General features: G+C 53.3%; 2 protein-coding genes across 4 annotated transcripts in view; both read left to right on the top strand.

Annotated features, from left to right (window-relative positions):
* The window catches only part of ZMYND19 (zinc finger MYND-type containing 19), a 13,789-nt gene extending 9,086 nt beyond the window's left edge, over nt 1-4,703 (top strand). For 2 of the 3 annotated variants that reach the window (XM_024999707.2, XM_059891940.1), the window contains exons 5-6: nt 66-246; nt 357-825. In XM_024999707.2, the coding sequence (XP_024855475.1) occupies nt 66-246; nt 357-500 (325 nt within the window). In that variant the 3' untranslated portion in view covers nt 501-825. Of the gene's footprint in view, nt 1-65; nt 247-356; nt 826-4,614 lie in introns of those variants that run through there. The other variant, XM_024999708.2, reaches the window with a different exon arrangement.
* Nucleotides 3,812-23,114, top strand: DPH7 (diphthamide biosynthesis 7). The gene is made up of 9 exons (XM_024999705.2): nt 3,812-4,071; nt 4,615-4,748; nt 5,150-5,237; nt 6,543-6,637; nt 7,009-7,181; nt 11,287-11,356; nt 11,529-11,594; nt 11,793-11,965; nt 22,600-23,114. The coding sequence occupies exons 2-9, from the start codon at nt 4,741-4,743 to the stop codon at nt 23,028-23,030; spliced, it is 1,104 nt and encodes a 367-aa protein (XP_024855473.1). The 5' UTR covers nt 3,812-4,071; nt 4,615-4,740; the 3' UTR covers nt 23,031-23,114.

Below are 23,114 nucleotides of genomic sequence, written 5' to 3'. Positions count from 1 at the left end.
CTCTTACCTCTGTGCCTTGCCCCTTTGTGGCCAAGGGGATCTGAAACCCTGTTTCTTTTGTTAAGGGAGCAAAGCTTATACTGGCTGGCAATTCAGCAGCTGCCCACAGACCCCATAGAGGAGCAGTTCCCGGTCCTGAACGTGACGCGGTACTACAACGCCAACGGCGACGTGGTGGAGGAGGAGGAGACGTCCTGCGCCTACTACGAGTGCCACTACCCGCCTTGCACGCTGATCGAGAGGCAGGTGCGTGCCGGCCGCCCGGGGCTGCGCTTCTCCCCTGCGGGGCCGCCCGGCCGGAGCCGGGCCCCCCGCGTCCGCGTGTGACCGGATCGGGCTCCTCTGTGTCCTTTCAGCTCCGGGAGTTCAACATCTGCGGGCGCTGCCAGGTGGCGCGCTACTGCGGCTCGCAGTGCCAGCAGAAGGACTGGCCAGCCCACAAGAAGCACTGTCGGGAGAAGCGGCGCCCCTTCCCGCACGAGCTGGAGCCCGAGCGATGACGCAGCGGCCGCACGGCTCCTGGCTCCCCGGCAGCAGGTGCAGCAGCCAGCCGGCCGGTGGGCGTGGGGTTCACCCTGCACTGGCTCCTGCCCGCGTCCGGCAGCCAGAGGCTCCCCTGGAGCAGAGACAGCTGGGAGGGCCTGCCGGACGCTTCTCGTTATTTATATGTTAATATGTTTGTAAACTCATGTACAGTTTTTCTGGGGGGAAGGCGGGAGGGTTCAGAAGTACAAATAGGGTCGTTTGCTGTAACGCTCACCGGGCGGCCAGGCCGAGGCGGGCGGGGGACAGCAGGCACAGTAAAGTGGGGCCGCCCGCACCCTGGCCGCGCTCTGCTCTCTGCCTCAAGCGGCTTCCGAGCGCACAGATGATGAGGCTGCGCTCCACCGGAGCCCGGGCGGCGGGCGGGAGGAGACGCAGGTCTGGCCGGCCGGCAGGGGGCGCTGTTATCCCCACACGCCTGGGCGCTCAGGTCGGGTGGGTTGCCGGCCCTGCTGCGGGCCCCCATGACTTGGAGCTTGCCCTGGCGCCCAGCATCCTGAACACCTTGCTGAGCCCCCCAGGGCCCACAGGCGGCTGTGGCTGCGACCTTGGACCGTCCCGGCTCGCCCCCGGCCCCACGTGGCCCCACAGGCTCCCTGCTGTCTGCGGGGACACCCTGCGTGTGCCTCCCTGACCGGGGCCAGCTCATGGGTGGCCTTTGGTCTGTGAGCTGAACTTTCTGTGGCTGCCTTTGCAGGACTTGGAGGCTTCTTGGGCAGTGTGTCTGGAGAACAGGACTGGGGAGATGGGTGCTTGCAACATGTGGGGAGCAGGCGGGCACCTCATTCCCAACACCGAGGGAGGGCTTTCCTTCAGGGGAAGGGACCCCAAGTGCCCACGGGTTTTTGCTGAGAAGACCTGGCTGCCGTGGAGGTTGGCCGTGGTGCCTCTTCCAAGTTCAAGTCTTTGCTGCAAGGGGGTCTGCTCCAGGTGCCCCCAGACCGCAAGGGGGCTTAGCAAACGGTCGCGGAAGAGGATATATGTGATTCTGAGAGGCAGTCCTGCAGACCACAGCTGGCCTGAGGTCAGCTCTGGCCAGGGCGCAGGGTTGGGGAGTGCTGTGCAGCCAGCGTCCTGGGGTCTGGGGCCGCTTGTGCTTGATTCACCTTCAGAAACAGGCTCCTGGGATGAGCGCCAGCCTACAGGCTGTGTGTCCCGCCTGTGTGCTTGGGGGAGTGGCCAGGTTGGCCCTCCAGCCCGTCTCTGTTCCCCGACCAGCACTTAACTCCCCTGTGGTTAGCTGTTGCTGCTGCTAAGTTGCTTCAGTCGTATCCGACTCTGTGCGACCCCATAGACAGCAGCCCACCAGGCTCCCCCGTCCCTGGGATTCTCCAGGCAAGAACATTGGAGTGGGTTGCCATTTCCTTCTCCAGTGCGTGCAAGTGAAGCCGCTCAGTCGTGTCTGACCCTCAGCGACCCAATGGACTGCAGTCTTCCAGGCTCCTCAGTCCATGGGATTTTCCAGGCAAGAGTACTGGAGTGGGGTGCCATTGGCTTCTCCGTGTGGTTAGCTAGTCCTCAGAAAATTCCATTGGAATGGAAGTGCCAGAGTCTCCACTGACCTGGAGGACGTCACGCTGGGTGCTGACCTTGGGTGCTCCTTGCTGTGACTCCTGGCTCACCTGGAACAGCCGTGCCCTGGGACTCACTGTCAACTGTGGCTGCGGGGGAGGGGGGTTGGGTGGGCATAGCTAGTGGCTGTGGCCTCCTGGTGGTGCTGCTTGTCAGACTCTGAGTCTGGGCTGGTGCAGGGCCCTGGGTGGAGCTGAAAGGGTGGCTGAGGGCTTGCTCTCGCTGCCAAGGCCCCTGGAGTGGCCACCAAGGGCCCACAGCCTGGCTGTATCCCCTTGCTTCCCCTGTCTTTTATTGGATATCTGGCCGCTGGCTCTGCTCTTCCGACCTCTTGACTTCTGTAGCCACACATCCGAGAGCGACTGAAAGTTCAACATTCATGGCTGTTACCTGTTAGGAGTGAGGCAGGGGGCTGCTTGCCCTGAGTGCCTTTTGCACCAGACTAGATCAAGGTGTGTGGCTCAGCCACTTCAGGGGTACCCTCCAGTTTCCTGACCAACCTTTCTACTCTGCTTCAGCTGCCATCTGAACAGCTGACTTTTTCTAGCCATAGAAACCACCTCAGAAACCACAGGCTAACCACCCAGGTCTCCATGTGGATTTTGGTCTTGTCCCATTTCCTGCAGCTGCTGTAACAAAGGAACACAAGCTGGGTGGCTTAAAACGTAGGGTCTGGGTCCTGCACACCAGTCTCTCAGGTCAAGGTATGGGCAGGGCTGTGCTCCCTCTGAAGGCTCCAGGCTCTTCCAGTGGCTTCAGGCAGTCCTTGCCTTGTAGAGGCTTCATACCTCCCAGGCTTCTCCTGTGGGTGTCTGTAATAGACCACATCTCCTCTTAAGGATGCCAGTGATCCTGGATTAGGGGTACACTAATGACCTTAACTGGATGGCGTCTGTGAAGACCCTGTTTCTGAAGGTCACATTCTGTGATGTTGCAGATAAGACTTCAGCATATCTTTGGGGGAGGACACAATTCTGTCTGGGAGATAGTGAGGGACAGGGAAGCCTGGCGGGCTGCAGTCTGTGGGGTCGCAGAGACACAATTTTGCCACTGAGCAATAATAACAGCAGTTCATAACAATATCTAACACTTGGCTTCCCCAAACTTGTTCTGTAGAGTTCACTGGCTTTGTTGAATGGTGCCAGCACATAACTCAGTTTTCCAAGTCAGAGAGAGAGTGTGCTGGGTCCCTTCCCCTATATCCTATATCTAATGGGCACAGACCCCACCTGCCCCTGGAGCTCAGACACTGTCTTTTCTCCATGTCCTCTGTTCACCTTCCTGCTCATCGTTGGGCCCTGGGGCCCACCCTGTCTCCATTCTCTGCTGTCCTGGCAGGATTCTGCGTCCACAGATGCGCTGCACTTACTGCGCACAGGCAGCTAGCTCCCTGCGGTGGACGTGACCAGGGAGAGGGAGGGGAGCCTGTGCCCAGGCTCTTTGGGTCAGACCCTGGACTCTGCTCCCCTTTCAGAGTCCAGCCCTCAGGTGACTCCGTGCCGGACGCTCAGGTGCCCAGTCCCAGGCCGGCCTCGCCGCCGCACGGGGAACGTGGGGCGGGTTGAGATCTGCCGGCCAGCAGGGGTCGCGGCCTCGCGGGGATGTCAGTGGGGCAGGAAGTCCCTCCCCGGAAGAGGCCTGGCGTAGACGGCGGAAGTGGAAGCAGTGCGGTCCACCCGGCTGGGCGGCTCCTGTCGCAAAGCGCCCGCGCTCCGCGCTGTCAACGTGGGTACCTTACTCCGCCTCTGCCGCGCGCTACCCGCCACCACGGCCGCCGCCGCGTCCTCCGGGTGTGCGGGGGCCGACGGCCGAGTCCAGCTGTTGCAGGCTGTGGACACGGAGCACACCGTGGACTCGGTAGAGTGGTGCCCGCTGGCCGGCTGCAGGCACTTGCTGGCGTGCGGCACCTACCAGCTGTGGAAGCCGGAGGACTGGCCCGCCGACGGGGAGTGCCAGGTGCGCGGGCCTCCTGGCCTCGGGCCTCGGGCGGTCTGCGGCCCCAGGTGGCCGTTCCCAAGCGGCTAGAGTCCCCGACACGACCTCCTCTGGAGAAGGGCAAGTGAGAGGCAGAGCCGACCGCAAGCATCGAGACCCCTCTGGTCTGCAGCGGTGAGGCTGGCCAGGTTATGGGTGAAGTCTAGAGCAAAGAGAAAAGGGGATGTCATAGGAGCTCTACCTAAAGCCTTGAAGGCATCCACTTACGCGGATCCAAACCTAAACATTTTTAAGAGTGAAAGCTGGCACTGGGACCGTCCTAGGCAGGCAAACTGTGTCCCAGGGGAATCCGAACCACAGCTCCTTCCTGTTGGCCCCTTTAGAAGAAACATTGTATCCTAATCCAACTACTCGGTAATCACTTACAAGAGAAAAGACTCCAGCTCAGAAAATCAGAGTTCCCGGGTCTTGGCAAACCTGTTCTTTCTCTGTCCCTTTTCCCATCCTTTGGGTTCCTCAGTGTGTGTTAAGGTATTCAGAGAACATATCTGCATTTTTTTGTAGAGTGAACTGGATGTTGACGAGCCTCCAATTCGTTTGGGTCGTCTCTACCTGTATAGTTGGAATGAGGACAGGTCTCCTTGCCCCCTGGTTGAGGTCCAAAGAAGAGATACTTCTGCGATCCTGGACATGAAATGGTACACGTTTGGTAACAGTTCCCCTTGGTTGGAATTTGTCATGAAAACCTGATTGTTTAGTCAGAGGAGCCTGATGCCTGGCGGCCTTAAACAAGACAGGGAGGCATCTGCATTAAGTTGGGGTTCATTTCTCTCCTGTCCTGTCTTTCCTGCCTGTGGAGGCTGCTGTAACTTGGGGCTCATTTCCTCTTTCAGTTTCCAAGCTGTACAGGTACTGTTGGTCTGTCTGGGAAGCAGTGCTGATTTTCTGCTTCATAAACTGGAGGATCTTGTAGGAACAGAACTGTAGGCTCCAAACTGGCTTTGGAGCTGAAATCTATAGCAGTGAGTCACGGGGGTGCCTGTCGTTCTGTACCCCAGGCACATCCTGTGTTCTGAGCGGCACGTGCATTCTCTCCTAGGTGTCACGTTCCAGTGGCTGGTCATCCCCTCTTGGGTGTGGCAGATGCTTCTGGGTCCATAGAGCTCCTCCGCTTGTTGCCATCTGAGGTCAGTGACTGGGCCAGGCTTCATGAGGGGTGCAAGGAACATGGAGGGAGGCTGTGCTGAGATGATCTGTTCAGTGGTGACCTTTATCGTGAAATGTTCTAAAGTAGCACACAGTCTCTTAAGTTCATGGGTTCTACATCTAACTCCAGGAGGAAGACACTTTGTGTGTCACCAGCAGAGAAGCTGAAGCAACAGGCAGGTCCTTTAACCTGACAAGGGACGTGAACACCCTGTTAGGAAAGCCTGGGCCAGCATTCTTGGGCTGACGGTGCTGGGGCAGGAAGAGCAGTGTTTCCTGGGTCGAAGTGGTGTTTATCATCTGTAATTAAGAGAGCATAGGATTTCTCTGGGCTTCCCCAAACACGGCTCAGTGGGTAAGGAATCCGCCTGCAGTTCAGGAGATGTGGGTTTGATTCCTGGGTCAGGAAGATCCCCTGGAGGAGGGCATGGCAACCCACTTCAATTTTCTTGCCTGGACGAGCCCATGGACAGGACCCTGGCAGACTACTCCATGGAGTCACAAAGAGGCGGACACGGCTGAGCAACTTAGTGATGTGTTGTCCCCCAGGCATCTGACAGCAATCCCACATCACACATTTGTAAAATGCCCACATGTTGGGGGACGGGAACAGGTGAAAGAAAGACCCCTGACCATGTCTTGACTCAGTGGGCGAGGGGAGTGGAGGGGGAGGCGCTGATGCAGGCGCTGCGAGTGGGCCTTGGAGCAGGTCCAGCTGTCCACGGTGCTGAGCGCTGGTGAGGGCGGCCTTGCTTCAGACCTGCTGAGAGCAGTGGCCCTGTCTCAGGAAAGATGGCAGGAATGCCTAAGGAGGACTGGGCTCAGAACCAGAGCTGGAGGCAAGAATAGGAAAACCCAGGAGACAGCACAGCTTCTGGGACCCTGCAGATAGAGTCAAGCCCAGGGAAATGGCATTTCCATGGCTGGCTGTGTCCGGGCGAAGCGAGACCGGGGACAGTTCCCTTTGTCTTGTCCCTGGAGGCCCTGGGCGATGGGAACCCACAGCAGCAGTGCTTCCAAGAGGCTGCGTGGGTGCTGCGCTAGTCTCCAGGAGGGCTTGCAGCTAGTCTCCAGGAGGGCTTGGGCAGCAGAGAGACCCGCTTCCCCTGAGGTCTTGTGTGTGGGCAGGCCCTCCTTCAGCGATGAGGACTCCTGGAGCTGGTTGGGCAGTGTTCTCAGGCTCTGCTCCGCAGGGTGCCTGAAGACACACGTCCCCTGGAGTAGACAGTGGCCTCCTCCGTGTGCCGGGGCCGCTCGTTCCCCTGTGATGGCTTCCTTCTCTCTAGCAGGACACTTGGACACTACAGCCCTGCTCCCGCTTGGCCCTGGAAAAGCAGTGTCTGGCCTTGTCCTTGGACTGGTCCACTGGGAAAGCTGGAAGGTGAGGGCCAGTGGTGGTGGGCCAGAGTCTTGGCTATTTCGTGTGAGAGACAGAAGGAAAGCCACCTTGCTGGCTGTGACTGTGGCTCTCACGCCTGGGAGTGTCACTGCCAGTCCTTATCTTGAAAGAAAAAGGGAGCATGTTTTCACCAGGGGAAGCTGACCCTAGTTTATTTTGACAAGCTCATGGCAGCTTTGGTTTCTGCCCAGGCAAGCCTCTTAGGAAGCTTGTTCACATACCAGGGCCTGGAGAGCCTCTCTCTGCTGTGTCTTGGAGGCATAAAGTGTCCCTGCTTGGGAACCACAAGAGGTGAGGAGTTTAGGGCAGTGAATCGATTTCAGCCAGATTCTCCATTGGTTCCCTGTGTCCAGGGCCAGTGACCAGCCCTTGAAAATCATTAGCAGCGACTCCAAAGGGCAGCTCCACCTCCTGAAGATCCTCGAGGCGGGGCCCGGATTGCAGGCCGTGGTCACCTGGCGGGCCCATCAGTTCGAGGCCTGGGTTGCTGCTTTCAATTACTGGCAGACGGAAGTCGTGTACTCAGGTATCCTCCGCTGAGCGCCCCCCTGAAGACTTGCTGAGGGTGAGGGACGGGAGGGAGCAGAGGCGATGCAGGTCACGGGGCAGAGGCTGAGCTGGTGCTCACGGAGCTGTCCTTGGAGAGCGAAGCGCAGTTTGCCCAGGTACCGCGGGCTCTCGGGTGGCGCTGCTCCCCTGTGGGAGCTCCCCCGACGCTCATTCCCTGGGAGGGGTCCTCGCTCTCCTTCAGAAGTCCTGTTGGAGAACCTTGCTGCCCGGTCGTCTGGGTCAGTGCTGAGCTGTCATGTTGGGTCTTAGGCTTGCCTGTCCCCTTTTGGAACGGCTTCCCTCCCAGGTCAGGCCGGCGGCAGGGAAGACGGGCTTCCTGGTGCTGTGCGTGGTGCGTGTGGACGGGGTGGTGACGTGGGCACCGGGAGCCCCTTCCACCCTGATGACCGCGGAGGGCACAGGGCTCTGAGGGAAGACGGCTGAGGGCTGCGGAACCCGCAGAGGCCGGAGAGCAGCCGAGGCCTTGTCTCCTGTCTGGGTGCCGGTGGCATGCCACGCTCACCATGAGCGGTGCGGCCCCGGAGCCTCGTGTGGAGGAACAGCGCGCTGCCCAGCCCAGGGAGCAGGTCCACGGGCCTGCCTGGTCGTACCCCGCATCCCTCCCGGGCGTCGAGGCTGCGCAGTCCAGGCGCCGCTTCTCCCTGCAGCCACGCACCCTCCGCCCCGTGGGCTCGGCCCGCGCCAGCACGCCCTCTGCTCCGCACTCCTCCTGCGCCAGCACGCCCTCCGCCCCGCGGGCTCATCCTGCGCCAGCCCCGCCTTGGCTCCGTGCTTGTCCCGCGCCAGCCTGCCCTCTGCTCCGCGGGCTCGTCCCGCGCCAGCGCGCTCGTGGTCCCGCCTGCGTCCTCTTCTCGCTCTGCGTTGTGGCTCTCCTGACTCCGTTACCGTGTCTCCACAGACACTACGCTTCGCTGGTGGGAGCAGACCTTTCTTCTGAGCTCTGGCTGCGTTGTCTTGCCAGCTCCCCGCGCTCATGCTGGGGTGCTCGCCCGCGCTTCCCTCCGCGGGCTCCGGCCATGCCTGTGCTCCCGTGTGGCCCTGCCACGCCCTGCGCCCCGGGACAGGGTCTGGGCGCCCAAATCAGATGTCTCTGTCCACTCACCCCTTCTGAGAGTCTCTGTCTTGGTTTTGTCTTCTGAGCATTTCTCAGAATTTGCTGTATCTCTCTTACTCTCTTTCTGCTTGTCAGGACTACGGTCCCATGCTGTGGTCACGGCAGAGCACCGAGCAGTGGCCTGTGTTCATGCTCAACCTCTCCTGCCCAGCCTCCCATTCAAGGATAGAGCAGGTGGTTGAACACATGAGTTTCTTGCTCGCGCGGTCCTGAGCCTTCTGCAGCTTCCACCCAGGGTACCCAGCAGGGCCCCGGGTCTTATGTGACTGGGTTTCTGCCTACCTGGCTGGCCCTGTTTTGAGTGATTCTTCCTTGCTCTTAGTTTTCTTTTCCTCAACTCTTCTATGTTTTCTCTAATCTTAGTTTAATTTTTCACAGGTTAATTCTACTTTTCTGGCAGGGCCCAGCTTAAAATCTTGTCTTTAGAAACACTGTATGTTCAGTCCCTCGCCATTGGTCTCATGGCACCCTGTCCTCATCCTATTTATTAATTTTTTGTCACATCACAAGGCACATGGGATCTTAATTCCCTGACAGTGATCGAACCTGCATCCCCTGCATTGCAAGGCAGATTCTTAACCACTGGACAGTCAGGGATGTCCTCAGACCACTTATGATTTTGTGTTTAATGCTTATTTTCCCCTGAAAGGAGATCTTTTCTGGAGTTTTTGCTGTTGCACCCTTGAACAGACTCAGGGAGAACAGTAAAGACTTGATTTTTTGAGCTCTTGTTCATGGATTAATTCTTCTGCCTTGAGGCTTAGTTAATTCAAGCCACAGTGGAGTGAGACAATGTTTTAACAATTCGGGATCAATTCATTCATCCAACAAGTGTCTGTTGAGCACCTGCCACATGCCGAGCACTGTCCCAGGGGCTTGGGACTGTGATTTCTGTGAGGAAAACCAAGTCCCTGCTTTCACTGAGCTTCCAGTGCTTGGTGGAGACAGACAGGGAATGCTGAGTATAACGTGCTTGGTGGTGAATACACTTTGGAAGGAGGAAGGTGGGACAGGCACGGGTATCAGGTGCCGCGGGTGGCACAGACTGTCCTGCTGTGGAGCCTGTGAGTCTCACGTAGTTAGTATGGAGCAGGAGGCAAGGGGTCACGGAGACAGGGCGCTGGCTGAGGCCCCGGGAGCACGCCGGCATTTGCTCAGAGTGGAAGGGAGCCATTGTGGGGTGTCGGACAGAGGAATGTTTCCTGACGTAACATTTTAAAATTTAAGAGGATCCTTATCATTCTAATGAAGGAAAATGAAGAGGAACTAAAGAGGCTGTTGATGAAGGTGAAAGAGAAGAGTAAAAAAGCTGGCATAAAACTCAGCATTCAAAAAGCAAAGATCATGGCCTCTGGGCCCATCACTTCCTGGCAAATAGATGGGGGACAAAAGGGGAAGCAGTGACAGACTTTATTTTCTTGGGCTTCAGAATTGTTGCAGACAGTGGCCGCGGCCACGGAACTAAGACACCTGCTCCTTGGAAGGACAGCGTACTGAAAAGCAGGGGTGTCACTTTGCCAGCGGAGGTCGTATAGTCGAAGCTGTGGTTTTTCCAGTGGTCAAGTGTGCATGTGGACGTGAAAGTCGGACCAGGAAGGCTGAGCACCAACAATCTGGTGCTTTTGAACTGTGGTGTTGGAGAAGACTCTTGAGAGTCCCTTGGACAGCAAGGAGATCCAACCAGTCCATCGTAAAGGAAATCAGTCCTGAATATTCATTGGAAGGACTGATGTTGAAGTTGAAACTCCAATACTTTGGCCACCTGATGCGAAGAGCTGACTCACTGGAAAACACCTTGATGCTGGGAAAGACTGAAGGCAGAAGGAGGAGGCGGCGGCAGAGGATGAGATGGTTGCACAGCATCACTGACTCTGGGCATAAATCTGAGCAAACTCCAGGGGATAGTGGAGGACAGAGGAGCCTGGCATGCTGCAGTCCATGGGGTCACAGAGAGTCGGACACGACTTAGTGATTGGACAACAGCCTTAGCTACTGTGTTGAGTGTAGACTGCAGGGGGGTGAGGGTGTGGGTTAGAGACCTACTGTATGCAGGGGAGGGATGAGGTGGGGGCAGTGGAGAGGAGGAAGGGTGGGAAACTGCTGCGTGAAGGTCGATCAGTAGGAGCTCCTGGTGGAGCACGTGGAGTGTGAGAGAAGGGAGCCCAGAGTGTAAAGAAACCAGAGCCAGTTCTCTTTACGGATCTGCCATGGAATGGCAGCTTGTATTTGAGGCTCACCCACAGCTCAGTGCCGGGATGGTGGCTTCTGCTGGTCCAAGGACACAGGTCACGTTCACCGCCGTCCCCATCTGTGGTGCGCCCAGAAAGTGCTGGTGGACGGGTGGTGGGCGGTGGGTGGAAGACGGTGGAGGAGCGCTGCGTTCAGCGCGGTTGGCTATGTGGTTGGTTTGCACCTTTCCATCCTCTCTGCCCGTCTTCCTTCAGGACGCTGTGCCCTTCTCTCTCGGTGTTGCTTTTCTTCAAAGACTGGCTGTGCGTCAGGGCACCGACTCCCCTCTTGTTTCTGTCGCTTCAGTTTCCTCAAAAGAAGCCCTTTTCCTGCGAGGTTACCAGGGACCTTTCTCTTTAAAACACACGGAGATGTGTCGCCAGTTGCAGGCATCTGCGGAGCCTCCTGCAGACACGTCTGTTCCGAGCACTCGGATGTGGCCACGCTGGCTCCAGGCGGCAGGAGCCGGAAGGGTTGAGTCCGTGTGGCTGGTCGCTCTGCCCCCGTGCCTTTGTGTGCCCTTCTGCGGGTGTGGCCCCCGTCTTCCCCTTCTTCCCCACAGCGTGTGAAGGCATGGTGGTGGCACAGCTGGCTGCCTCTGGGGCTCGCGTGCCTGTGTGGGAACACCCTCACAGACGTGATTGCGCCCTGAGAAGCGGCCGGTGCCCATCCTCAGCGTGCCTCCTGGCCAGCGGGGGCGGTTTCCATTTCCCTGCAGGTGGGGACGATGGCCTCCTGAAGGGCTGGGACACCAGGATGCCCGACACTGCTGCCTTCAGCAGCCGCAGGCAAGTCCTCGTGGGGCCAGCCCCGCCCCGCTTCTGCCTGCTCAGCCCCCCACCCCGGGCTTCTGTTGGGGAGCTGCGGGGCACTTGCTCAGCCCCTACCCCGCCGCGCCCACCCCGGGCTTCTGTTGGGGAGCTGCAGGGCACCTGCTCACCACCCCCCCACCCCCTGCAGACACTCCATGGGCGTGTGCAGCATCCAGAGCAGCCCCCACCGTGAGAACATCTTGGCCACGGGAAGGTGAGTCCCGGCTGTGGCACCGATTCCCCCTGTGGCTGCTGTGGTGTCTGACCAGCCCGCTCTTTGAACCAGAGTGTGGGCATCGGGGGCTCAGGGAGGGACTGTGTCCTGGAGGGGTGGGGCCGGGTCTCCTTCGAGGCGTGTCCTGCCCGCGGAGCCCCGCTTCGCCGCACGCTGGTTGAGATCTGTGGGTTTCAGCTACGACGAGCATGTTCTCCTCTGGGACACGCGGAGCCTGCGGCAGCCACTGGCGGATGTGCCCGTGCAGGGAGGGGTGTGGAGGCTCAAGTGGCACCCGTTCCAGCGCGACCTGCTCCTGGCGGCCTGCATGCACGGCGGCTTTAAGATCATCAACTACCAGATGGCAGCAGGTGAGCGGTTCCATGCCCCTGCCCACCAGGCTCCTCCTCTGTCCTGACACGTTCCCCGGCCTTGCCATGAGGGTGACTCCAGAGCCTCAGCTTCGGCCACTGCTCTCTAACTGCGGTCCTCGCCTGACCGGCTCCGTTACCTGGGTGCCTCTGCACCCAGCGACGCCCAGCCCCAGCGGGGCCTACGGGGTGGTCACCACTGCTGACAGTTCGGGCTCTGCGGCCTGCGTTCCAGACCGCTTCAGCTGCTGCCCGGTTCCTTCTCCTGCTCCAGGCAGAACCCAGCAGGGCCCCGACCGGCAGGCGGACTGGCCTTCCTCTCACCAGGGGTCCCTCACGTTTTCTTCTCTCGAAGCCCCACCCCGCTCTTGCCCCGCATCCCCGCCGGGGTCGTGTCCCCTCCTCCGTAGGAGCCCGCGCCCCTGCACGTTCCCGACCATGTCTGCCGGCGGTGGCCTCCAGGCTTTCTCGTCTGAGCCCTCGGCTCTGCTCCTGCGTGTTGCTGCCCTTTGTCCCGTGGATGCTGTGGCAGTTCTCTGCCCTCTCTTTCTCTCAGTGTAGGAGTTACAGTGATGGATTGCCTTCTAAACACTGCTTTCACTGTGTCCCATGAGTTTGGTATGTTGTATTTTTATTTTCGTTCATCTCAAAAAGTATTTTCCAACTTTGCGATTTCTTCTTTGACTCAATGGTTACCTTGTAGTGTGCTGTTAAATTTGCACGTTTTTGAGAGCATCCTGAATCTCTGTCACTGATTGGAGTTTTAGGGTCCCTGGGACTCACTGTGGCCTGTCTGTGGTCCGTCCGGGGAGGGCCGTGTGCTCTGTCCCAGCGGGGGAGGGCCCACTGTCTGCTCTTGTTGCTGTGTCCGGTCGTTCATTTCTCAAAGTGGGCAGTCAGTGTCTGCAGTCCTGCTCCTCTGGTAACTGGACCACAGTTGCTTGAGCGGTCGTTGCTGATTTAAGTCTGTTCCTCCCTCGTTTCTGTCAGTTTTTGTTTCAGAGACTTGGGGGCTTGTTAGCTGTGTATATGTATGGTCGTGCTTGTGTGTTTTCCTGACTTGTTGACTCTTCTCATTACAGGATGTCCCTGTTTATCTCTAATAACATTTGTTTTAAAGCCTCCGTCGTCTGACCCTGGGAGAGGTGCTCACGCTTCCTCAGGGGTGCCGTTTGCTGTCAGCCTGCCCACGGCTGTGTGTCCGCAGCGTGTGCACTGCGGGTTATGCGCTGGTGTTGGGGCTCCCGGAAGAGGCGCTCTGCCCTCCGAGTGAGGGGTCAGCAGCCACGAGGTGCCACTGTGTCCTTTTATTGCTGATGTTTCTTTTGGGCATGTGGTTGAGTGGCGCCGGGCTGGTCACTCTGGGCTCATTTTGGGCTCTCCCTCTCCACACCCTGGACAAGCTGCTTTTCCAGGAAGTCCTGGATCCTCTTAATAGCGAGTGTGTGTACACATATGTGTATGTGCGTCTGCATGCCTGCACAGACACGTGCATGTACACGTTTGTATATACACTTGTGCTCATGCTTCTGTAGCTGTGTGTGTGGATTTATGTGTGTACACGCGTGTGTGTCAGAACCTGAGTTCATGCTGACACCTCTCACTCATTGCAGCAGCACGGCTTTCTCTCTGCTGCCCTGTTCTGCACCTCCCTGGCTCCCAGCAAGTCTGGACTCGTGTGCCCGACCTTGTGGAGCGCTGTTGGTGCCACACCTCAAGCAAACCTACACATTCAGTGGGTCCGACGCTCCTGCCATTCTGTGTGTTCCATTAGTTTGATTTAGTCACTGTGCTGTGTTCACAGTTTACTTGGATTAGAGTTGTTTTGTCCTTCTGTATGGCAGTTATATTGCAGTACAGTTAGGTTCGTTTCTTTTTTAAAGAATGTTTTTATTCCTTCTCATTGATTTAATTTTGGTTTTGAATGTGTAAAGACATTCACAGTGTTCTGGAAAAGAAAATTACACTAGGAACTTCCCGGGTGGTCCGCTGCTTAAGACCCCATGCTTCCACTGCAGGAGGCGTAGGTTCAATCCCTGACTGGGAAGCAAAGATCCTGCGTGCCAAGGTGCAGCCAAAAAAAGAAAAACAAATGTGTTAAAAGGCATGCTCAGATTCCGGGAGGTAGTGAAGGGCAGTGAGGCCTGGGGCACTGCAGTCCGTGGGGTCAGAGTCAGACACGACTGAGCAGCTGAACAGCTACACGCAGGCCAGACCTCTTCTCACACAGCTGCCATCACCTCTGGCAGGCAGCCTGTCCGTCAGCCTAGGGTTACAAATCTGTGTCTTTTTGCAAAAATTAGTGTGTATGTTTATATATCCATACTTCTCCTTTGGTACGGAAAAGATATTCTGTATAAATTCATGTTTTGTTTACTTCACTTTTAAAGCACATCCTGGAAATCACTCCTTATTGGTTCATAGAGTTTGTTTGTTTTTTTTAAGTTATATAGCACTCCATTTAGTGGGTATACTCTAGTTTTTTCTTCCAGTTTTCTATATGATTATTTGGGTTATTTCTAATGTATTATAATTACAAGGAATGCTTCAATATGTTGTTTTGCGTATGTGTTTCTGCTTGTTGGAGGTGTATCTTTAGGGTTACTGCCTAGATGTGGGATTGCAGGGTTCATAGACTGCTATCTGCCTGACTTCACCATCTCACCAGCCGCGGATGAGAAGCCTGCTTCCCCGCAGCCTTGCCAGCATAATGTGTCGTCAGTTTTGGAATTCTGCATCTGACGGGTGTGAAATAACATCGCACAGTAGTTGAAATTTGCATGTCCCTAATTAGGAGTGAAACTGAATATATTTTCGCTTGCCTGAAGGGCTGGTTTTGTATTCCTGTTTTTCTTAATTGTGTTTTGCTTGTCTTTCTCTCTGACTTCTGGTCTTTTCTCCCTTGGTTTAAAGAGCTCCTGTGTATCAGCCCGCTGTATTAGTGGCATCAGCCCTTAGTCTTTGGTTTACGTTGGAAATAATTTTTCTGTTTCTTACCTTGATTTTGCGTATAGTGTTTTTCTCCCATACAAAAGTTGGGTTTTTTTTTAAGTGTAATTAAATTTATAGGTTTTTTCATTGAGTCTAGATTTTTGAATCTTAGTTAAAAAGACAGCCAGGTTCTAAAGGAACTCATCAGTGTTTTCTCATACATGTCGGATGTCATCTTTCTACAATTAGGATTTTGATCCAAGTCCTCCTGTGTGGTGTTTGGGACTGTCCCGACACTGTTGCCGGAACCCCGTCCTCCCCCCGCCCCTACCCCCACTGACTCGAGACACCAGCTCTCGTGTGCAGGCACTTCCCGAATGGACCCTGCACTTCTTGTCTTCTCTTCTGCCCCCCGGCCGTCTCAGTGTGTTCACACCTGCTCTTCAACCATGGAAACATTCAGTGCATTTGTTAGAGTGGGCTGCCTGCCTCCTCTAGGTCTTTCTCAAGGGCTTCCTGACTATTCTTACGTTTGAACTTAGTATCAACTTAGCTTGTCCCAGAAAAAAATGTTTATTGGTTTTTTTATAGGGATTGCGTTAAATACAAATTAACTTCCCAACTGACTTATTTGTCATCTAGGATCTTATTCAAGAAAAGGGCTACCTTTCCATTTGTTCAGATCTGTTCTTGTATCTTTTTGTAGTTGTTCATTCGCTAAGTCATGTCTGATTCTCTGTAATCCCATGGACTGCAGCACGCCAGGCTCCTCTGTCCTTCACTATCTCCCGGAGTTTGCTCAAACTTGTTCATTGAGTTGGTGATGCCATCCAACCATCTCATCCTCTGTCATCCCCTTCCCCTCCTGCCCTCAATCTTTCCCAGCATCAGGGTCTTTTCCAGTGAGTCAGCTCTTGGCATCAGGTGGCCAAAGTATGGGAGCTTCAGCTTCAGCAGCAGTCCTTCCAATGAACATTTAGGGTTGATTTCCTTTAGGATTGACTGGTTTGATCTCCTTGCAGTCCAAAGGACTCTCAAGAGTCTTTTCCAGCACCACAATTCAAAAGCATCAATTTTTGATGCTCAGCCTTCTTCATGATCCAGTGTGACTACTGGAAAAACAATAGCTTTGACTATATGGACCTTTGTTGGCAAAGTGATGTCTCATCCTTTTAATACACTGTTTAGGTTTGTCATAGCTTTTCTTCCAAGGAGCAAGTGTCTTTTAATTTCATGGCTACAGTCACCATCAGCAGTGATTTTGGAGTCCAAGAAAATAAAATCTCTCACTGTTTCCATTGTTTCCCCATCTATTTGCCATGAAGTGATGGTACCAGATGTCATGATGTTAGTTTTTCGAATGTTGAGTTTTAAGCCAGCTTTTTCACTCAACTCTTTCACCTTCATCTAGAGGCTCTTGAGTTTCTCTTCACTTTCTGCCTTCACGGTGGTGTCATGTGCATCCCTGGGGTTGTTGATATTTCTCCTGGCAGTCTTGATTCCAGCTGGTGATTCATGCAATCCAGCATTTCACATGATGTACTCTGCATATAAGTTAAATAAGCAGGGTGACAATATATAGCCTGTTGTATTCCTTTTCCAGTTTTGAACCAGTCCACAAGAACTGACTTTTCTTCTGTGTGCATTCATTGCACATTTCTTGTTAACTCTATTTCTCAGTGATCTAACGTTTTTGTTGCTCTTGTAGGTGGGCATTCTTTTCATTGTATCTTCTAACTAAATTATTGTCTATTTGAACGTTGTTGGTCTTTTTGTTGGTAGTTTCATATTCTGCCAATATAAACGTGTGTTTCCGTTAGTTTTGCTATTGATTCCTTGGGTTTTGCAAGTAAACATTGTGTCATCTGCAAAAAGTAAGAGTTTTATTCTTTATTTTCCAAATTGAATGCCTTTAGTTATTTTCTCATTTAACTTCATTTACTGGTGTCTCCAGTACAATTTTAAAGAAGAGTGGAGGACATCTTGCCTTATTCCTGACCTTGAAGAGGGGCCCTGCTAGTTCCCATGATGGCACCCCACTCCAGTACTCTTGCCTGGAGAATCCCATGGACGGAGGAGCCTGGGAGGCTGCAGTCCATGGGGTCGCTAAGAGTCGGACACGACTGAGCGACCTCACTCTCACTTTTCACTTTCCTGCATTGGAGAAGGAAATGGCAACCCACTCCAGTGTTCTTGCCTGGAGAATCCCAGGGACGAGGGAGCCTGGTGGGCTGCCATCTATGGGGTCGCACAGAGTCGGACACGACTGAAGCGACTCAGCAGCAAAGTGTGTCCTTGAAAGAAAAGTGAAAGTGTTAGTCATTCAGTCGTGTCTGAATCTTTGCAGCCCCCTGGGCTGCAGTCTGCCAGGCTCCTCTGTCCATGGGGTTCTCCAGGCAAGAGCACTGGAGTGGGGAGCCATTCCCATCCCCAGGGCATCTATCCAACACAGCGATCGGACCTGGGTCTCTTAATCGCATGCAGACTCTTCACGTCTGAGCCGCCTGTCCTTAGTATTCATCAATTTCTGTTTTCTTGAGTATTTTTAAAATCAGGAATTGTTGATTTTTTTTTTGTCAAATGCTTTTATACTATCTGTTGAACTGTATTATTTTTCTCCTTGAATATATTTATATAGTAAATTTGGTTTATGGATTTTCTAATATGGAATATATATTCCTGGAATAAATCACACTTGGTTATGGTTTTGTTTTGTTTTAGTTGTCAAAGTAGTTTTTTTTTTTTTAATTAAAAAAATTTTCTTTTATTGAGGTATGGTTAACTTACAATATTATGTTTCAGATATATAATATAGTGATTTACAATTTTTAAAGAGTGATACTCTGTTTATAGTTACTATAAAATTTTGGCTGTACTCTCTGTGCTGCACAGTTCAGTTCAGTCGCTCAGTCGTGTCTGACTCTCTGCGACCCCATGGACTGCAGCACGCCAGGCCTCTCTGTCCATCACCAACTCATGCTCAAACTCATGTCCATCGAGTCGGTGATGCTGTCCAACCATGTCATCCTCTGTCTTCCTCTTTTCCTGCCCTCAATCTTTCCTAGCATCAGGGTCTTTTCCAGTGAGTCAGTTCTTTGCATCAGGTGGCCAAAATATTGGAATTTCAGCTTCAGCATCAGTCCTTCCAATGAATACTCAGGACTGATTGCTTTTAGGATGGACTGGTTTGATCTCCTTGCAGTCCAAGGGACTCTGAAGAGTCTTCTCCAACACCAGAGTTCAAAAGCATCAGTTCTTGGCTCTTAGCTTTCTTTATGGTCCAACTCTCACATCCATACATGACTACTGGAAAAACCATAGCTTTTACTATACGGACTTTTGTCAGCAAAATAATGTCTCTGGTTTTTAATATGCTGTTTAGGTCTGTCATAACTTTTCTTCCAAGGAGCAAGCATCTTGTAATTTCATGGCTGCATTTGCCAACTGCAGTGATTTTGGAGCCCAAGAAAGTAAAGTCTGTCACTGTTTCCACTGTTTCCCCATCTATTTGCCATGAAGTGATGGGACCAGATGCCATGATCTTAGTTTTTTGAGTGTTGAGTTTTAAGCCAGCTTTTTCACTCTCCTCTTTCCCTTTCATCAAGAGGCTCTTTAGTTCCTCTTTGCTCTCTGCCATAAGGGTGGTGTCATCTGCATATCTGAGGTTATTGATATGTCTCTTGGCAATCTAGATTCCAGCTTGTGCTTCATCCAGCCCAGTATTTCACATGTATATACTGAATATATCTATTTCAAATATATATATTTTGAATATATCCTTTTTTGGGGTGGATTTGTTGCACGTCATGCAGGAACTCAGTTCCCCTACTAGGGATCGGACCTGCACGCCGTGCAGTGGAAGCACAGCGTCCTAACCACTGGACCACCGGGGAAGTCCCTGTGCAATATATCCTTGTGGCATATTTATTTTATATATGATAGTTTAGTTTGTAACTTGGCTTACCAGATCTCATAGCGGTAAAGAATCTGCCTGCCAGTGCAAAAGACAAAAGAGACGTGGGTTCAGTCCCTGGGTCGGGAAGATCCCCTGAAACAGGAAATGGCAACCCACTCTGGTATGCTTGCCTGTAAAATTCCCCTGCACAGAGGAGCCTGGTGGGCTACAGTCCAGGGGTCACGGAAAGTTGGACACAGTGAGCGACTGAGCACATACACATCGTTTGTATCTTCAACCCCCTGTCTCTATGTTGCCCTCCTGCCTCCCCTCTCCTCACTGGTAACCGCTAGCTCTCTGTGCTGTGCTTGGCGGCTTAGTCATGTCTGACTTTGCGACTGTGAATAATGCTGCTGTGAACATTAGAGGGCTTCCTTGGTGGCCCAGATGGTAAAGAATCTGCCTGGAATGCGGGATATCCAGGTTCAGTCCCTGGGTCAGGAAGATTCCCCTGAAGAAAGGAATGGCAACCCACTCCAGTATTCTTGCCTGGAAAATTCTATGGACAGAGGAGCCTGGCAGGCTACAGTTTGTGGGGTTGCAAAGAGTTGGACACGACTGAATGAATCTCTGCCTTCTGTCTGTATGAACATTAGAGGGGTTCCCAGGTGGTGCGGTGGTAAAGAATCTACCCACCAATGCAGGAGACGCAAGTGGTGTGGGTTCCATACCTGGTTCGGGAAGATCCCGTGGAGGAGGAAATGGTCACCCACTCCAGTATGCTTGCCTGGAAAACTCCATGGACAGAGCAGCCTGGTGGGCTACAGTCCGTAGGGCCTCAGAGTCGGGCATACGCACATATGAACACTGGGGTGCCTGTCCTTGAATTTTTTCACTTTCTTTGGACATGTACGTAGGAACAGAATTGCTAGATCGTGTGGTTGGTAGGCCTATGCCCAGTTCCTTGAGGAACCTCCATGCCATTCTTCAGTGTCTGTGCCAGTTACGTTTCCACTGACAGTGTGGGAGAGTCCTCTCTCCTCCGCATTCCCCCTAACGTGGTGTTTGTGGTCTTTTGGATGATGGCCATTTTGACAGGTGTCAAGTTATATCTCATTGTGATTTTTACTGCATTTCTCTGATGATTTTCAGGTGCCTTTTGACCACGTGTGTGTCTCCTTTGGAAGACAGGTTGTCTTCTTCAGTGTAGTGCTGCATCCTGGTGCATACTTTATTTGGGGTTTTCAATAATGTTCAAAGATGACGTGAAATTTTTTTATGCTATTTATCAGCATTATGTTTCGTTCATGTGAAAATCAAAACAAAAAATGTGAAAAAATTTTTATCATTTTATCATGTCTTGAATAATGTATATGTCATTTGGGTTATCTTTATATTCAAGATGCAGTGAAAATTCTCCTATCTGGGCCTGATTAATTTTTGAATGATGATTCTGTGTGAACTTTATATTTTTCTGTCAAAATTGCTTTGTTTATGCTTTATGTCTCTACTGGGGTCAAAGTTTCCTGATAGTTACTCCCTTTATTATGTTTTACTTTGTATAGTTATACAAATACACAAACATGCGTGTCTCTCTCCTTAATTCGATTAGGTAGTAGTGTGTACACTTTAAGAAGGAGGCTTTGACTTCTCGTTATCACCGCGTTGTTGCTCCTCTCCACCTCGTCGACGTCTTTTACCTTTGTCGTTTCTCTCCTTCTCCCTCCTTAGTTCTTTTGAGTTGGGACTACGATTCACTTATGTTTGTTACTTTGCTTTGTATTAAGTGTTTTTATGTCTGAATTATTCTCTGATTTAAGCACAGTTTTAGGTTCTGATATGTGGTGATTCTGCTTTCATTTTTATGAAGAAATTCTGTGATTCAAGTTTGTGTTTCCCCTTTTATCCAAGTGTGGTTTAGTAGAAGGTTTTAAACTTCCCAGGTGGAAACACTGTTTTTGTCTTTTGACCACGATTGATTTTGTTTCGTGAGCTGTGGTCAGTGTTGCCTGTACTCCTTCTCCTTCATGGAGCCTTTTGACCGCTTGCTGCGCAGCGTGCTTGCTTAGCTCTTGCTGTGGTGGCCCTGAGCAGCAGGCATGCCGCGTTACCGTGCGGTGCTGCCCTGCAGCAGGAGGGTTCTGTGTCTGCCTGGACCACGAGTGGGCGCTGCCTGTGGTTGTGGGACGTGAAAGTGTCATGGGCCTTGGCTGTGCCAGCGACCCTGCCTCCCAGGCCCTCAGATGTTCACAGCGAGGGGCAGGGCGGTCTCCTTGGAGCTCCCTTCTGTGCTGGTGTCAGGTGCCTCTCTGCTCTCCGGGAGAGCTCGGCACCGGGCTTCTCTCTGGAGCCTCCTCTGCTCAGGCAAAGCCCTGGCTTGGGGAGGATCTCTGGTGCGTTGGTTGTATCCTTGGTCTGTTTCCTGATGCCAGCTTTGGCCTCTCCTCTTCACTGCTCACTCTGGTCATGGTTCAGAGTCTGATCACAATTCTGAGTGTTGTGGCCTTGATCCCTACACCGGGGACGCGGCTGGTGACAATTTTCACATCCCCAGCTCACTGGCCACAAGTTTTCTGCAGCTGCTTTTACCAGCCTCAGCCTTGACCTGGACCCTTGACCAGCTCACGTTTGGAGACACCGCATCATGTTTATTTTTCAAATTTCTATTTGTTTATTTTTGGCTAGGTCTTCATTACAGTGCAGGCTTTTCTCTGGTTGCAGAGAGCAGGGCCCCTCTCTAGCTCTGTGTGGCGCTTCTGACTGTGGGGCTTCTCTTTCTGCGGGGCACCGGCTCTAGGGCACGCGGGCTCAGTGGTTGCGACGCACAGGCTTAGCTGCTCCACGGCACTTGGGGTCCCCCAGACCCGGGGCTGAACCAGTTTACCCCGAACTGGCAGGCAGGTTCTTTACCACAGACCACCAGGGGGCCCTCATCATGTCTTCCCTGGTCACGTGTCACTTCTCATCCTTTCTCGGCAATGTTCTGTCCAGAACGAGGTCTAACATTTTCCAGTCTTGCCCTTCATCTTCAGAGTTGCCATAGCAACTCACCACAAGGACAACTGCTCAGGCAGTGAATGACTCCTTTCCCAGTTCAAATCCAGACTCTCTAAGGGAGCTCTGTGTGCCGGGACACTTCTGACATGTTGCCAGTTCCAGATGACAACTCACCACATCCACACCTGTGTGGTTTCTCACACACACCAAGCTTTCCTTGTGGTGTGCTTCACGTGTGCTTGTTCCCTTCATTTCTGATACACCCCATTCCCTCTGTCTGGCTCAGAGTCCTCAGGCGCCCTGGATGGGAGCTCCGTGGTGCAGGATGCCTCCTCTCTCAGGCACACAGAGCGCATTCACTGCAGGATGAAGGCCTGCCCTTCTCTCCTTGTCTGTCTGTGTCTCAGCAGTGCTCTGCGTGACAGACGGTGGTTGCTCTTGGAAGTTTCTCTTTGAGGGTGGGCAGGGTCTGTTGCGGAGAAGGCAATGGCACCCCACTCCAGTACTCTTGCCTGGAAAATCCCATGGGCTGAGGAGCCTGGTAGGCTGCAGTCCATGGGGTCGATAAGAGTCGGACACGACTGAGCGACTTCACTTTCACTTTCATGCACTGGAGAAGGAAATGGCACCCCACTCCAGTGTTCTTGCCTGGAGAATCCCAGGGATGGCGGGGCCTGGTGGGCTGCCGTCTATGGGGTCGCACAGAGTCGGACACGACTGAAGTGACTTAGTAGCAGCAGCAGGGTCTCTTGGGGGTGGGTGATGAGATTAACTCTGGCTAAGTTTCCTGTGTCCTCCCATCTCGCTCCAGAGGGAGAACAGGAAGCCATCTCTCTGTCCTGCCCCTTGCCCAACTCGCTGGTATATGGAATCGACTGGTCCTGGCTCTACTTCTGCCATCTGCCACAGACCCAGCCGTCCTTCCCTGGCAGTGACCCAGAAGCCAGAACAGCAGACCAGGACCCTACCCTGAAGGTTGCAGACCCGTCACCAGCACCCTCTTCAGAGTGTTTAGCTGACAGTGATGGAGTGGGTGGCACCACACCCCAGAATAGAAGCAAGCTAGAGGCTCCTCTGCAGCCATCTGCAGAGGACAAGAAGGATGGCCGGCTGCCTACTACAGGGATCAAGATCTGTGACTGCGACCAGGATCTGGAGGCAGCAGACTTTGACATCAACCTTCTGGCCACTTGCTCTTTTTATAATCGTGTTCTTCACCTCTGGAAGTGGGAGAACATCTGAGCTGGGGAAGACCTTGCTTGGTTTGACATGGTAAAGACAATTTCCACAAATAAAACTTGAGTACATCTTTATCTTCTTTAAGAA

This window comes from Bos taurus, chromosome 11, assembly GCF_002263795.3.
Source record: "Bos taurus isolate L1 Dominette 01449 registration number 42190680 breed Hereford chromosome 11, ARS-UCD2.0, whole genome shotgun sequence".
Classification (NCBI taxonomy): domain Eukaryota; kingdom Metazoa; phylum Chordata; class Mammalia; order Artiodactyla; family Bovidae; genus Bos; species Bos taurus.
This window is presented reverse-complemented; position numbering and strand designations above follow the sequence as displayed.